This window comes from Ciconia boyciana, chromosome 13 (genome assembly GCF_034638445.1).
Source record: "Ciconia boyciana chromosome 13, ASM3463844v1, whole genome shotgun sequence".
NCBI lineage: Eukaryota > Metazoa > Chordata > Aves > Ciconiiformes > Ciconiidae > Ciconia > Ciconia boyciana.
This window is the reverse complement of record NC_132946.1, coordinates 2,039,141-2,055,745: the sequence shown is the minus strand read 5'-3', so window position 1 is coordinate 2,055,745 and position 16,605 is coordinate 2,039,141. Positions and strand designations below refer to the sequence as shown.

Here is a 16,605-nt window from a genome sequence, read left to right as displayed (position 1 = left end):
TGACTGTAGCCCAAAGACAAGCACCTCTGTGAAAGAGCAGCGTGGTCCAGGATACTGCAGATCACACAGTAAAAAGAAAGCAGAACATGTTGCAAAAGAAAAAGAGATGTTTTTCTATCAACTTGCTTCTCCAGCTGCGTGCGTACCCATACGCCACCTGCGCTGGGCGCTGATCCTGCAAACGTGCAGGCATTTCAGTTCGCTGTTTTGACTTAAGCCAATGGCTTAAAGCACATGTAAAAGTTCTTCGTATGATGAGGCGTAAACGCTGTGAACAGAATTCAGATTTCATCTAAAGGAAGCCTAAGGAACCGAGGCCAACTGAAACAAACATTCAGCCACCATGTCTGAACAGAACCAGCCTCTGGCTCTTAGAAGTCAGAATGCTCCTTGATTTAAGCCCACCTCTGTCAGCGTGGAAGCTGTGCTCTGAATTTGTCGCAACTCGATGAGCCGGGCCAAGTAGAGACATCAGGCCAACAGAGCTGGGCTGAGCAGGGAACTTTGGGTGAATAATTCTGGAAGAGGAAGGATAAAATTTGCATTCTGTACTGGTTCCATTTCTTCGTGCCTGTCAAACGTTACCGTCTATGGCAACAGCAACAATGCATCAGTGGTAGTTTGGTCTTGAGCACTGTGTATTGATTGCTGAGCTGGGTTGTGATTAAAATTAATGGAAACATTTGCTTCAGCATTTTCCAGCCCTAACAGCTAATACTCTGAAGTTGTTTATTGCTGCAACAGGAGAGACACAGTGGCCCAACACCAGCAACATTTTTTTGTGCGTTTAGTCCCTTGTTCCCACTCACATGAGTAGGGGGATGCAATCTTGGACTATTGCTTGTCAAAATTCACTGGTTTTATAGTTGTTTTCTCTGCCACGTTGCTTTAATGGGTAGGTAGTGAACCCGGGGTGATCGGAGTTCCTCAAGGCGTTCTAGCCTAACAAATACTTTGCAAGAGAAGGGCGTCAGTATCTTCCCACCATTTGAAACAGGCCAACTCCCAATGTGCTCAGAAGGTAAGGACTGGTGAATGTAACAAATACACCAGCTGCAGGGGAAGCCAAGGACAGAAATAGATTAAAAAATAGGAAAAAATACATGGAGAAGGGCAAAATGTACATACCTAGGTTCTTTATGTTAGCTAACAACAACTCTTCTTGGTGAAGAAGAGTCTTTCTTCTCTGCCGCTTATAGTCTTTGCTTGATTGTTTGGTTGTCAGAGGTCCCTGGTAATTAATTACTCCGTTCTAGTGAGACTAGTCTGCCCTAAAGAAAAGCAGCCTTGCAAACATCATGGCTATTTCCAAGCCTCTGCCGTTGCCAGAAGTTCCGTGTTTGGACTCACCGACGTACGCCACAAACCCAGGCAGTATTTCAAAGTGGGTCTTTATTTTTTGAACTGACACAAAAGCAGCACAAAAGTAGCAAGGCAGTTAAAAACACAGCAGCTCAACAGATCTGTCTTGAACTACTTGTTATTTCTGATTTTTTAAAAATATATTCTAAACTGAGTGAAGTAAGCTTCCATCCCCCTGGTAAGGGGGGTGGAACTAACTTTTCTTAAGCTGAGGCCCTAGTACACTTTTTAAAATACAATCACCTGAAAAAAGATCAACACAGAAGCCCACTTACAGGGATTAGTAATGCATATTCCTTCTTTACCATCAGAACATACTTAGCAAAATATGATGACAACAGCAGTCTACCTCTAATAATACAGTGGAGAAATAGGCTTTTTCCTGGCTGTTGTCAAGCCATATAGTGTAATCTCTTATTTCCAATCTCTTTTCCCGACAAGCTCTGACTGGCCTCTATAGGGTCTGCCAGTTTGCATGAAAGAACATTCACTTTCAGTCCGGTTCTCCAACTGGGTGACAAAGTAACCTGTAAAAATAAATAAGGGTCTTTGGTTTTACTGCTGCATAGCACTTTGAAATATATTCTTCTCAAATATCACACAGCATGTTTAATTGACAGATTTGGTTATATGTATCTTACATTATTTTATACACGAGTACACACATTTTATGCTATGTACCTGTCACCCCTGAAGTGAAACACTTTCATTTTTTCCTGGAAATAGAGGCAGAGGGTGGGGGAGATGGGAGAGTAAGAACAGTTTTGCTAAGAAGAGCAAGTTTAAAAAAGGGAGTCAGTTTAGCATTGTCCTAGAACAGGCAGTTTTATGAAAAAGGAATCCAGTCCAGCATGCAATTGAAAAAAGTAAAGAATATTGCAAGTAACAGCAGATCTTTTAACAATTGCTCCAGGTGTGTGAATCTAATATTGTTGTTGATTTAAGGAGAATTGCAGATTTTAGACATAGCTAATCACATTATTTCCAAAAATACAGGTAACTAAGAAATATACTTGGGTAACCTGCAGTTATATACCTTACACTATATGTATAACATGCAGTCTGTTACATATAGTGACGTGACTGAGCCTTATTCTTGCAAACTGATAGTGTTAACTTTATTCATTATAAACCTACAACCACAGAAGTCAGTGGCTAAATCATGTATACGTGCTTTTGAAATATCAGCTCCATAATGGGTATTGGCTAGGGGCAGTTTGTGTCTTTCATAGTTTGCCTGAAAGAGGCCTGCGTATCTGATCCTGCAGGTACATCCCCTAATGTTGAAATTATGACAAAGACTATTTACTTGGAATATCCAGAATATGTACAAAAACTAATCCTTATTTTAAAAAGTTCAGCAGAACTGACATGGAATTTTTCAATACTAAATATACTACAGAATGGGAAACAGCCACTGTTTTAAATCAGCGTTAAATACTAACTTTAAAATAAATCTTGCTTCGTTCCAAAAGAAGTTGCCATTTCAATGCAGTCTTCTTGTCTTCTGTTAGAGTGAGGAACTCATGGACCTGTTAATAACAGGACATCACAGAACACTTCTTCAGCACATAGTTATAACAACATCTCCACAACAAAATGATGATGAAAAGAGCATCTTATGCCTTTTTGAATACATTTCTAAGCTGTATTTTCCCTCTTCTAACATAGTGTTTGGTGTAATATATGTACCAAGACAGTCAGATTAATCAGAATAAATTGCAGGGTGTTTGAGAAGCAAAATTAGGGAATTCCAACTGCATTCTCAGAAAAGTGTAAATTAATTAAAATAAAGCGGTATTCTGAATAGGATATTCACTCTTACATTTAACACGTTTCTTCTTATTAGCAGCTACTAACTTCTAACTTTTGATTTGTTAAAAAGCAAAGTGTGTGTGTGTGTGTGTATCCATATCCATATGCAATTTTTTTAACCAATATACACACAGACATGTACGAAGAACATTTACATATATTTGTGATTTTCATCAGGCGTCACAGCTCAGATCAATTAAGAACAACCTAATTCATTTCTACTTACTGTGCAGCCTAATGTTTCCTCAGCTACACAGTCAGACAGGTAACAAGAATAAAGAGTGCCTGTGTGATCTGTCAGATCAACGAGTATGTCAAAGCTTGCAAAAGTTGACTTTGAATCTGAAGAGATGTCACTGCAGAAAGTGCACGTGTTTGACATTTCATTCACCAGGAAACGGCATATTGAACTGAAACATAAGAAGATAATTAATGCATATATGCAATTCCTCCTTGTTTGAAACTGCTTTCTAGACTGAGATTTCCCAAGAGACTTTTCCTCTTTTTTAAAAAAAAAAAATCTTCATCTTCTAAACTCTTAAGTCTGTCTGGGACAAAATGGCCTATTTCTTCTTTGCTCCTCTAGGACCAGAAAGAACAAGTCCTTCATAAAGCCAGCTCCTCTTCCTTGCTACTTCTGGAAGTCTACACAACAGAAATTCACATGGCGTCCTCCAGAAGAGTTTTATTTCTTGTCCAAAATGGGACTAAAATATTCTTCCATCTAATCTGGGTCAGGGCAAGAAGGATAAGCACTTTTTAATACAAATTTAAAACAGGCAGTTGCTTACCATCTGTTGCGAATAACTTTGGATGCATTATCATCAATGTCCAGTGTAGAAATGTAGCCATAAATAATGCCATAGACTGGTTCAAGTTTCCCATCACTCTGTAAAGCTTTTTCTTTCATCTGTTCCACAGTATAAACATCAACTATAGTCTCCACTAGAAGTTAAAAAGACATGTTAAGTGTGCCTGAGAAAGAAACAACACAGAAGAACAATAACAAAAAAGGATCTTAGGGTAAGAAAAAGGAGAGGATTTGATCTAAAGCACCAGAAAAGTCCCACACACCTTCCTTTTGAAGCAGGCTTGTCATTTGGGGACAAAAATAAAACAAAAGGGGAGTCAAATCAGGAAAATCTCTAATATTTAATCCTTGTATCCCCCAAAGCAAGTTTTTGACAAAAAAACCTTTCCCTCTCCATTTTTCGTACTTGTTCAAGACAGAAAGAACATGCCAGACGGGGTGCAAGTCACCAATCCTGAAGATACAGAACTGATATTATAAGGCATGGCCCCAGTAACAACAGTCCCAACTTCAAGTATTTGGCCAGGCTATACCTTAGTTTTGTTTCTATGAACACACAGAGCAAGAACCTGAAATTTCAACTGCACTGTGAAACTACACTACAGAGTTCAATAAAATCAAAGTGTTTGGATCCATGCTTACAGTTAACGGATTCTTTTGACTGCTCCTCCATTTTACCATGCAAAGCTCCTGATTTTGCACTCTCTTTTATGAAGCTGAAGAGAACATTTGCTTCTGCTGTTTCTTGAAAGTGTATTTTTTAAAGTTATTAATATATGTAGCATGTAAAAATAACAGCATAATTATATTTTACAACTTTGTATTCTGGTAGCACCAACACGTTGTTTCTTGGAATTAGCCAAGAGATGCTTTTCTCTTTTTTACTTTAACTGTTAGTCCTACATGGAATATATGAAGGCTGCTTAGATAAAATTAAAAAAAAAAAAAAAAAAGAGAGAGAAAAGGGTGGAAGCCAAAAGCATTGGTCACTACATAACAGACAAGAAGCAGGAAGCTTTCTGAGGCAAGCAGGCAGAAGAAATCAGACCTCCAACAGATTAATTCATGCATTCTAGTCTATAATGATTACTGATACCAAAGCAATACTTCAACAGCTCATACCTGGGTTAGTTGTAATGATGGTTTTTGATATCACAGTTGCAGTCATACAGTTCCTAAATTTGTCAAAATTTATTCTCACATCTGATGCAAATATTACTGTGCACAGAAAAAAACCCCCTGTTACTGTAGAATAAGTATCACGTTAAGAGCTACAGTAAAAACATAAAAACCAGACTATTATACCTGTTTCTCGTGGGATCCAACTCTGTGCAAGCTGGATAGATTCATTATCCCAACTAAATTAAAAAAAGTTAATGTATCAAAACATTTTTGAAACAGCACTCAAACTGTTTAGTACTAAACTACTAAATAATATAGTTATAATTAAATTGGTCAAAGGGGACACGACTCCTTTGTTACATGCAAAAGCAAATGAAATGCCATGTATATCCACAGGCATCTAGTTTGCAGCCAGCCAGGATGCTTTATGCACGGTCTAACATAGTCCCTATTTTATCCCATGCCAAACAGGATAAAATAAAGGGCTATTAGATTGTTCAAAATGATCCAATGTAGAATATATGTGGAAAAATACTGTGTGTATTTCAGAGCTTTGACAAAAGTAATTTCTAACTAAAGCAAATCACAGTTAAAATAACTGCTTATCAGCTGAGCCTTTTCTGTGGGAACAAGTTGATTGCTCACATCACTAGGCCAGATGTTCAGCTGGCTTTCCAACACTGGAATCCTTGTAACTGTGGATGATGAGACTAGAGTGAGGTCAGTGGTATCCCTCAAAAATGATAATTTGATGGTTAGGTCCCTTGATAAAATCTCATTCAGTTCCTCGTAAGTTTGGATGGCAAGAATAGTGCCAAAGCACGGTTTTGTTCTGGTGGTTCTTTTTCTTAATCCTTGGAAAAAGATTTAAGATATTTACTTTTCATCTAGCATTGCTCAGCCACCTCTTCACTGATGGCCTCTGAAATATCTTCACTACAACACTGTTGCTCAAGGATTTCCTGAATCTTTGCCTCTACCTACAGCTCCATGAAAGCGCAGAAGGCACTGTTTAGGGTGACCACGGTAACACCACCTAATCTCTGCTTCTGAGGACTCCTGAAGTACACAGCTCTCTATAGCTACGTACCAGCACTGAAACAAGAGTATCGGAGCTGCTACTGCTAATTAACATCGGTGGCAGCCCAAGGGCTAGAAAATTTCACACCATAGATGCTTATTAGTGTTCGTGTGTATACATTAACTGTGTTATACTTCACACTGAATGCTAATACAGTTCCTAACTCAGACACAAGAGCGCAATGCTATCTTGCTACTTCTATCTAGGGAACAAAGGTCAGTAAACCAACGGACAGCAAAGCCAGCGCAAACGAATACCCACCTACCCTTGCACGTAGATAAGCCACAAGTTTATTGAACAAACTAGGGGCAAAATGCAAAAGTTCCCATGTAAACAAATCGCTATTTACATGCATAAATGGTACGGACAGAATCATGTTTGTAAATGGGATACAGTTTGAAAATATGGCCAAAGTAGTATCAAAATGTTTCTGCGCTATTTTAAACATTTAAAAATTATTTCAACCTGTTTCCATTCCACTTGTTAATTCTGCTTGGCTTTAAAAATGAAGCATGCTTCTTTTTTTCCCCCTAGTTTGTGGAAGAAATGTACTGCCTTTGCAGCTCTTTCTAAATGCAATTTCCTGAATTAGTTCAAATTTCCACATTAAAAAATGTAACTGTTTGGAACTAAGCTTCCTTTTGCCATTCATGAGCTAGCAGTCTGTCAGCAAGTCATAAAACTAGACAATATGTATAAAGGTCACTCTAATGAATCTCTTTTTTAAGCTTCTGTTCAGTGTACATTGCTGCCTCATCACTGTTGCCACCCAAATAACATACATTTAAATTAAAAGACAGTGTTATAACAGTATGTATTAGTTAGTTTCTTTAGCTACTCTTGCATTAATTTGTGTTAGTGAATTAAAAAACATTTTACCATACTATTGGAAAAGACATCTCTGTTTCATCATACAGCTTTACTTCACACCTCTGACCTTTTCTTTTGTCTGAAGTCATAAAATACTTTGGCTCCCCAACCTTTAAGAAGAGAGAGAAGCAGTCACTTTTCCTCTACTAAGTGTTTAGTAGAGTAAAAGTGATAACCTAGAAAATAGAAGAGTTAAAAAAGGGGGGGAAAAAACCCTGTAGACCACTAACACCCCCCCCCATGTACACCACTAAAAGTTTAACAACAGTGATTTTACTTCAAGATAAAGGGACATATTTTGTTTTATAAAAATCTGCAGTTTACAAATTTCAAGTTATCTACTGCTTGCACATGCATGAATTCAAAAAGACGACAGATGTAGGACATTTCCATCCCCTTAATTTCCCCCCTCATGTTGTTGATAAAAATCTCCTCAAGTAGCTTGTATGGTTACTGTAACTCAGCTGAAGTGACTGCCAACCTAAACAAACAAACAAAACCAGTGATTCCTGTCCACTGTGAGTCCCAAAATCCATATTCACACTTAAGGCAAATTCAGTTCCATGGTACAGGAGAAAACCACTACTCTGTTGTGGCTCCTTAACTTACTGACATGACAGCTGCAAGCACATTAAGGATTCTTCCATCAAGGCTTTGTCCATTTGCAATGATATCACCCAGTGAATAATAGTCCTGGGGGTCCTTGACAGGCAGATGCAACAGGGAAAGTAGTTTGGTGTCCATTTCATAACATGAAGACGTTTTGACCACTGAATGATTTTCACTGAGCAATAATTTGTAGCAACTAGATAGTATGCACAAAACAAATCACATTGATCAACATTTCACTCACTGATATATTAACAGTGTAAAATGTTAATTCAATTCACATGAGAAAATAACGGCTGATTTATTCCTTTATTGTTTTCTCTAAAGATATGGAAAAGTTGGAATTAATCTGTTCTAAAATGATTTTTTAAAAATTACATACTTTTCTCTTATGGAAGACTTATTATACTTTATACTATACTATACTTTATACTATAAGTATAAGCTTTATATTTATTTAGAATTGAAAAGCCAGTATGAATTGCTAGCAATGTACAATACATATTTGTAAGTCTTTCAGCCCTTATCAATCACTAAAATTAAAATAAATTCCGAAATGTCTGTAAACTGAGAGGTTTTGGCATCGTGACATAAGACGACACTACTGTAGTCAGACTGGATTTGGTAAGGTGCTTTCAAAAGTAATAGCCCGATGACCTCAGTAATATTTATAATGCACTGTTAGCCATTGGAAATAAGATATATTCAATATATTCTGGATAAATATATTTTACTTATGAAATCAATAGATTTTGCTTATGAAATCTATAGATTTAGAGGGGAGCTCTTTTCCTCAGTGAAGTTTCTACCTGACATTTGTTCTTCTACTTCTTTCTGCTTAGCCAGAAAGTGAGTGTAACTACTACAGCTATACATTTGCTACAAAGCTTAGAGATGATGAGTAAGCAAGAACATAAAACTTCTAACTTGCCAATTTAATGTGCATATATGCAGTATCCTTATGACTGCCATATGATTAAAAATATTAGAATATGACCAATTTGGAAAGAAATCCCAATTAAAGAACAGGTGTATTAGTCTAACATCTACATCTTAGATATCTATGATAAGTGAAAATATATCTGAATTACGACTTGCGATGTTAGTTAGTTTCATACACCGGTTCAAATTGTTCAGATTTTAGAGGATACACTGAAAGACAACGTATATGCATTGCATGATACAAAAGGAATGACAATGCCTTACCAAATAAGTAAGAAATAGCGTATTAAAATACCTTCTAGATAAACATGTCATGTGAATGGATTTTGATAAGGATATACTGCCTATAAAACAGTTATGTCTGATAAAACACTTTGGCAAAATCAAATCAATTCCAAAGAATTTTAGTAGACTTTACTCAAAGAATGAAATTTACTCTGTTTAGTTACAAAGAGCATTATCACTTCATGACAAAACTCCAAAGGCCATATACCGAGAAATATATTCTCTTTTGAGATTATTTGACCATACGTGGTTGAACACAGAGAGGAAGGTACAGCTACATCAGAAGACTAACCCCAAATACTTCTACCAATTGCATGCTGCTGCAATTGGCTGGCAACTAAAGCAAGCATTAACTTTGATCTCCTTGGAAAGATCAGATCTTACCAGTCTATGCTTTAAATTTACCTAGGAGTTACAGGGTTGAATTTTTCTTCCCTTTCTGCTTCCTTTGACTGAACTAAAGGATTTTCAATTGTAACTAAAATAAAACATCGATAAGTAATGTTAGAAAACTGAATATAGATATGTATAAAGAGAAGTGGCTTTTAAAAATGGTTGCTTTCAAGGTTGATATGGAAAGGAAAAGATACGTGCAGTAACTACTGCTAAATATTTTCATACTGAAAACCGTATCTGTCCAGACAGCTCACATTATAGCCAAAGTCCCACAGGAGTCCTCAGGACATTTAATGGAAACAAAATGATGCTGAGTTCTTGTGTGCACACTCTTCCTAGTCACAAGTTTTATCCAAACACTCTGATCTAGCAACCATGGGCAGCAAAGTCTTTCTATTGACTTAACAAGACAAAAGCACAGCCTGTAAATAAAGACAAGATTTTTGTTGTGTTTTTATGAACAATCATAGTCATATCTGTAACTAAATGAAGACAAACACCAAACTCCTTTACAGAGTTTATTTTTTGTAATTTATAAGAACTGAATATAATGCAAGAATTTAGATGGATTAACTATAGATAAGTTCTGGGTGGCTGCATTCAGTGGATTTGTATCTCGTCTTTTTGTTGACATATTTACTGGTTTGGAATTTAAATCCTTGATATCTTATTCCTTTCCTCTTTATACTTAACATAACTGAACAATTTGTTTCCAATTAGACTGTTTTCTGAGTCCTCAGAGAAAAATATAGCAAAACCACAAACACATAACACTGATTTACTGGAAAAAAAAACCAACACATTCAAACAGAAACATGTTAAGAATAAACTCCAACTTACCACAGTCACCAACTCTAAAGCTTTCTGAAAGTGATCTAATATACTCTTCTCTGCCCCAAGAATTTACATTTATAAAGTAAGTCGGTGAATCACGAATAGTAAAACTGAAGGTGTATCTTTCGGACCCAATGTCTGCAAAAATAAACAGCACTATTACGATTCATTAGCACAGCTGGATTTCAATCTACAATATACGTATAAAACCGATTATTTCGAGGCTTTTCCTAGATTTTGTCACGAATTTACTACCCGCAATCTGGTGAGTACCACTAGAGGTCAGCAGACTGTTCAGTAAACACACGGGTGGTCGTGAACGGGGACGGCTACAGCTCCTGCCGTAGTTGTACCTGTACCATCCCATCCACCTACCCACATCACTTCACTTCAGGCAGCACCACAGATCTAATGCAAGAGAAATAAAAGAACCATCCGATGCTACATTCAAGGCATGGACAAACACATAAACAGGGCTACCGCATGAAGCAACGGTCTGAACGAGTGTACATACTAGCCCAAATTTTGTAGCAGGCAGGCTGTCTTTAGGTGGCTGTGCCCACGTACGAGACCACCGCCATGACATACAAGGCTGCAGATCACAGGCAGTATCACTGCCCGGGTACTACCGAGGGGTTTCACTGAATAAAACAAAGTGTTTCCAGCTCTATGGGAAGTTCATGGTCAAGAGGGTATCAGTCTCTGAAGCACTGCACTCCCTTTTCTCTTACAGCTAATTAACAAAGCTTTCCATGGATCATATAGCGTTATGCAATATGTTATTTTTAAATTATCAATGCAAACTCTATAGCGATCTGCACAGAGTAAGCATAATCTGACTGTAGTTCCACGGAGGCATAAATACAAACACCACATTTTCAGACTATGTAGAATTGCTTCTGGTGATGATGATGACGACTTCCTTCTACAAATTCACCACTAGAGCGGCTCAGCACGATGACAACGCCAATAGAATAGCTGAGCACTTCACACAGAGCGGGAATGGCTCTCTAGGACTGGAGGTGCTTCCTAACGGTGTCTGTATCAACCCTCAGCTGTAGATATGTTATTTCAATGTCCAACTAATGCTGTATTAACAACGTATTATTCCCATTTTTTCTTTAGGAGTATACAATAAGATGAAGCTGCTGCTACTCAGACCAGAAATTGCTTGTTTCACTCCTCAAGACATCTCCTGAATGTTTCTGTTTTAAGAGAGAATGAATATGAAGGGACCAGATTAATTCCAACCGTATTTGTATAACAGTGGGTTCATATTGGTACCATCTTCTTCAGACCCTGAAACACTTCCATGACGGAGTTTTTCCAAACAAATTCTAATTGATAAGGTTTAGCTGAACTAATGCTGCTCTTTCATCTTGGTTCTCAAACACACACAATTTTTTTTTGCGCATTTTTATTCTATACTTTTTACACTAAGGAGTCTGTTTAGCATTTAAATATTGATTTCAGTCATATATGCCAAATTATACCGTATAAGAAAATGAAGTAAAAACAGTTAAAAGGGACTGTACTTTTTCTGTCTGGAAAGCCTCTGACATCTGTTTTCCCAATAACCACACCGATTACATTCTAAAAAATAAAAAGATTATAGAATACAAGTATTAAACACAGATGGATATGGTGAATTAGATTTCATGGACTTGTACTCTACTGATGATAATAAACATATTTCTGACTGGTAATCATTTTAATCTATTTATTCCACAGTACCATGTGAACTAAATACTAAAACATAAACATACAATTTTACTTTAAGAAAAAGAGTGACTAATAAAAATATTAGAAGAAATACATCTGTTTCTGTTTGTAAAGACAATGAGAGGACAAATGTTCACCCAAAGCATTCACAATTTTGCTGTTCTACAGCAATCTCTCCTCAGGTAGGCAGCAATATTGTTGTTTCACGCTCTCTGCATGGGTCTCAGATCTCCTTAAATGCACCATGAAAAGTCTGGACAGGATTTATTTTACAGTTAAGCATCCGAGGTTTCCCCTGCTGTCAGCACCAAGACGCACACGTGTACATCCACAGGGAGGGCCATTTATCCCATCCTCATCTAAGCAACATGAATTTCTACAGGTGCCTCTTTCTTGCCATCTGTCTCTCAACCGACTACAAAGGGAGCTTAGGCAATGAACTTTTTTGATGATTCAAAACAAAATCAATCTTATTCTGCTTTGCTAAACCTTTATTTATTATGCAAAAGCACTCCAGTCTCAATTGTCAAACAAAACTACTAGGAGCAAACACACACAGGAAGAAAGATACATATATATAAAATATATATATTAATAATATATAGCTGTGTGGAGGGTTTTTTTTTTTTAAAAAAAAGGTCCTCCTCAGCATGAGAGAAGAGTATTGCAGTGCTAGTTTGGGATTTCAGAGGTAAGCAATGAAATCTGGTATGGTAACAAGGACTGGAAGGAGAGACTGACATTGCAATACAGCAAGGGTCCTTCAGAACACGAAGCGTGCCACATCGCTTCCACTTCACGTGTGCGCTTCCTCGCAGTACTGATGTAAGGGCTAACAGTACTGCCCGACTTTCTCGTTCCAGCAGAGGAACCCCAGCAGTCAGCTAGCAAGGGGTAGCGTAACAATTTAATAATCCACACGGGCTGAATTTTGCACCTATTCACAGAGCAATGCAACCTGACTTCACTGTGACAACATTGACACGTGGTCAAAAATTAGATCTCATGTTCCCAGTTTCCTTTGAATCACTAGATGGAGCAAGGTAACTGTCTGATCCTACAGTGATGGAGATGCACTCATTACAAGGACTTATGCGTACAACAGTGTAATATCCTAGTTCTTCCAATCATTCTAACAGAATACTTTCAATCTCTCCACAACATGTAGTGATTTAGATTAGGATTTTATTTTTCTAGTTTTGGTTTTGTTTCTTAAAAAAAAAAAAAAAAACACACCAAAAAACATTTCCATTAAATCAGAGTGCAACATAGCCTGTATCTCACCACCAGTCAAAAGAACTGACATTTAGGATGACTCTTCACCTGCAGTTTCCAAAAGCAATCTCCCCTGTCCCTGCTGCAAATACATTCACCTCTCTCGTATTAGCACTAAGCCTGCACAGCAAGCTGGCAGAAGGAAGTGATCTGGCTGGAAACTATTTGGGGGGGGGAGGGGGGAGAAAGAGGGTAGAAAAAACTTCCAGAGATCATTTCCTTGATCAGCTTATTGTGCAACTACACAAGCAGTTGCACAATAGTTTAGTTTCACCAAAAGAGGAGGAGCGGAACACGCCTGCAATGAGGAAGCGGGCCACGCTGCCTTTTTTGGCAGAGCATTTCTTAAGGCCGCTCAACCAAATCATGAGACTACAGCATTAACACATTGCAAGTTTCTTAGACTTTAATCTATTTCACTTTTAAAAAATAAAGTGCAAAGTAAAAAAAAATATTACTTTGAATGATGCGCGCTCAACTGTTTTAAAGTCCTATACTGATCGTTCTGTCATGAGATACTGGTGAATTACTTTTTTAGAAAAATACTTTCTTTACTATATGTTACTAATTGCAATACTCAAGATTAGTTTTATTTGTAAAATAAAAGCTTTTAACTGAGTTAGTGGACCACTGTATTTGGGAGTAACTGTGAATGACAGATTAAATTAGCTTTGCTGGAGATCAGGAGTTTATAAAAAGTTGGAAAGAATATACAATACTGCTGTGAGAGCATATAAAAGTCCCTCTCCTAGTTCACCCCTTTTCTGTGATTTCTCTTGCATTTTTTTAAAATAAATGAGAAAAAAAGGGGCTAAATTGTGCCCCTCCCAAATAAAAAGCTGTGGGAACAGGAAAACTCCTTGTTTTCACGCTCTTCACAAGCATCAAGACTTCCGCAGGGCATACAGCTCTGTAGACGTGCATCTGCTTTAAGCTGCACGGAGAGGTACGGCTGTAACACCGCACCACAGCGTGCAAGTGCATCCCTGTGGAAACACTGCCTCTCTGGTTTGTTCTCCAGTCTCCAACTCCCAGCAGCACTGAACACTTAGAAGACACGTTATCGCTGGTGGGCTACGCAGTGAAGGGTGGGAGATACTGCAACAGAGGATAAGGTAGCCTTCTCCCTCCCATATTAAAAGCATGATCTTGGAGAGCAAAGAATGAAAAACTGTGGCTTCCCTCCCGACTTCCTATTTTTTTATTCAACCATATAAAACACAAAAGAGTACTGAGTATTGAGCAGCAATTGTACTGAGTTTTACAGCACGCTCCCTTGTTCAGCTCTTACTCCAGTGATGACGGTCCTCGCTCACATCAGGACAACAACAACAAAAATTTCATACTCAAACATCTGTATGAATCTACCAACTACAAAGCTTTGCTGTTCATTAAGTTTACTTTTTGGTTCATCCTACTCTCCTGTACTCCCACAAGCAAAATTCTTAGCTCCTCATAAACTGACAACTGCAAAACCTGCTTTTTGTTCTAAAGAAACAAGAAACAATCTTATCCGACATGTAACTGTGAGGTCTTTATCCAGTTAGAACACCACACCATTCAACAAGAGTTTTGTTTGAATAATTCAGGACTATGTTATTTAGCTCAGAGGGACTGAGCACACAAGTAACGACTGCAGGATTGGGCCTTACGTTCATAGCTTGTAGTGAAAGACTATTGTAGGTTACAGATGTATTGTGACCACATAATGCTGACTCTGTACATGTCTTTACTAATTCAGCATCCATTTAAAACATTACAAAGAAGCCTCTGATACTTTCAGACATTGAATTGTCCAGTCAATATCTATAGTTGTGGTATCCACATACTATGGACAACAGCAGCATCAATTTTCATTTTGCTGGTTTATACACAAAGAAGGTAAGGTACTTTATATCTAACAATTATACTAATGCTATTAGTATCTAAATACACGTCAATTACATAATTTTGCAGTAATATAATACAGTCATATACAGTTTCATTTGAGAACAAAAGTACTATGTCTATGAGACTTACAGGACGAGCAAGATTTGGATGCAGATCTGAAAGTGCAACAAAGTCCCGTGCTGAACTAGAATAAGCCATTCTTTATCTGTAACTTGAGAAAACTAATTTAGATTTTTAAAAAATCTAAACAAATCACTTACACTATTCATGGCGAGAATAACAAGTTATTTTCTAGCACAAATGTTTTGACCTAAATAGCATCTGTCTTCAATAAAAAGCAGTTCAAGCCATCTGAAGTAGACAATTCTTTACTGTTTGTATTTGGCGATGTAAGTTATGAATTTTACTATAACTGCTCTACCTATGCTTCTCAAATAAAGGTCTGTAATTTTTATTTATTTATTTATTCAGCATTAAATAACTCCATTAGTACCAGCCTCTGAAAAATATTTACCCTCCTTCTCCTGTCTGGGAAGTCCAACTGAATTTAATGAGGCAGTTCATATATAAAAGGCCATTAACATGGGAGGAAAGAAAAATGTTGGGTTGCAAACCACCTTAATTGAGGTTTTGGACTTAATATTAAACTACTTTAAAATGTGAGTTTGTTCCTTCCTAAAAAGTAGAAAAGTTTTGAATTTATTAAAATATAAATTTTTAAAAATCAGTTATTTTCAGGCTGCCAGTGTAGCATTACTGCCCATTCCTGTGAGCTACTGCGCACTCAGGTCCTCTCTATTGATGCCAAAGTCGGGCCATGGACGCTTTGTTAGCCCGTCTGAATGCCTCTTATTATTTCATGGGTACCCTCAGAGACATTATTGATATTTAGCAAATAGTTGTCAGATTCTATTTTTTTGTTAAAAGGAACCATCAACTTGTCCAAATCTTAATAACCTTTAATATGAGAGAACTGCTGACATTTTTCAGAGGACCCTGTTCAAACTTCAGAACAAACGTCTTGAAAGGCTTTCACAGTCTTTATACCTGGCACCTTGTGTGAGAATTGTTAACCATTTCATTGGACATTAGTATAATGATCCGTTGAACACACTAGAAAAAAAATAGACAGTCTACACTTTAAAAAAAGTAAGCAGTTATCTAAGAACAAAGTGATTTCTCTAAAAGAGCATTTCAAACTAACTCTCACAGAAAGATATCCCAAATTTGCCTTACAAAAACTACTGAACAATGGGGCCCTCAAACCTATTCCCATCCCATTATATGGAAGAATTCACGTTCACTTACGTAGGAAAGTCACCTCAACTATCCCTCCAAGGCATGTTAATATTCTTGCCTCAAAAGAAGTTAAATATTGTTAAATGACATACCTCACACCACAGCTGAATCAGGTTAAAGAAAACAGCACTGCGAACACATGTATCACAGGAAGATTAGAGAAGCAATTTAGGATTTAAAATGCTACAGGCCCTGACAGGGGAAGCTGCCGCATGCGATCGCAGCCCTCACTTACCCCCTCAGAGGCAGGGGCTGAGCTCCTGAGGAGAGCTGAGGGAACTTTCACCACCAC

The 16,605-nt window shown here is 37.5% G+C and overlaps 1 protein-coding gene across 1 annotated transcript; it reads right to left on the bottom strand.

Annotated features, from left to right (window-relative positions):
- Nucleotides 1–1,520: 1,520 nt before the first annotated feature.
- Nucleotides 1,521–15,283, bottom strand: MEIOB (meiosis specific with OB-fold). The gene is made up of 13 exons (XM_072878375.1): nucleotides 15,275–15,283; nucleotides 13,173–13,226; nucleotides 11,663–11,720; nucleotides 10,134–10,265; nucleotides 9,303–9,375; nucleotides 7,671–7,866; nucleotides 7,071–7,171; nucleotides 5,294–5,346; nucleotides 5,111–5,206; nucleotides 3,969–4,122; nucleotides 3,404–3,587; nucleotides 2,808–2,894; nucleotides 1,521–1,889 (listed from the first exon to the last, which is right to left on the bottom strand). Exons 1-13 carry the CDS (start codon nucleotides 15,281–15,283, stop codon nucleotides 1,755–1,757), a joined length of 1,332 nt encoding a protein of 443 aa, XP_072734476.1. The 3' UTR covers nucleotides 1,521–1,754.
- Nucleotides 15,284–16,605: the final 1,322 nt, after the last annotated feature.

Bases quoted from the DNA above. Each gene is read 5' to 3' on its own strand.
- MEIOB (XM_072878375.1), bottom strand. The intron at 9,376-10,133 runs GTAAGTTGGAGT...GTTTTATTTTAG, and splicing joins CTTTAGAGTTGGTGACTGTG to TTACAATTGAAAATCCTTTA. The intron at 4,123-5,110 runs GTATGAGCTGTT...TTTAACTTCTAG, and splicing joins CATCATTACAACTAACCCAG to TGGAGACTATAGTTGATGTT.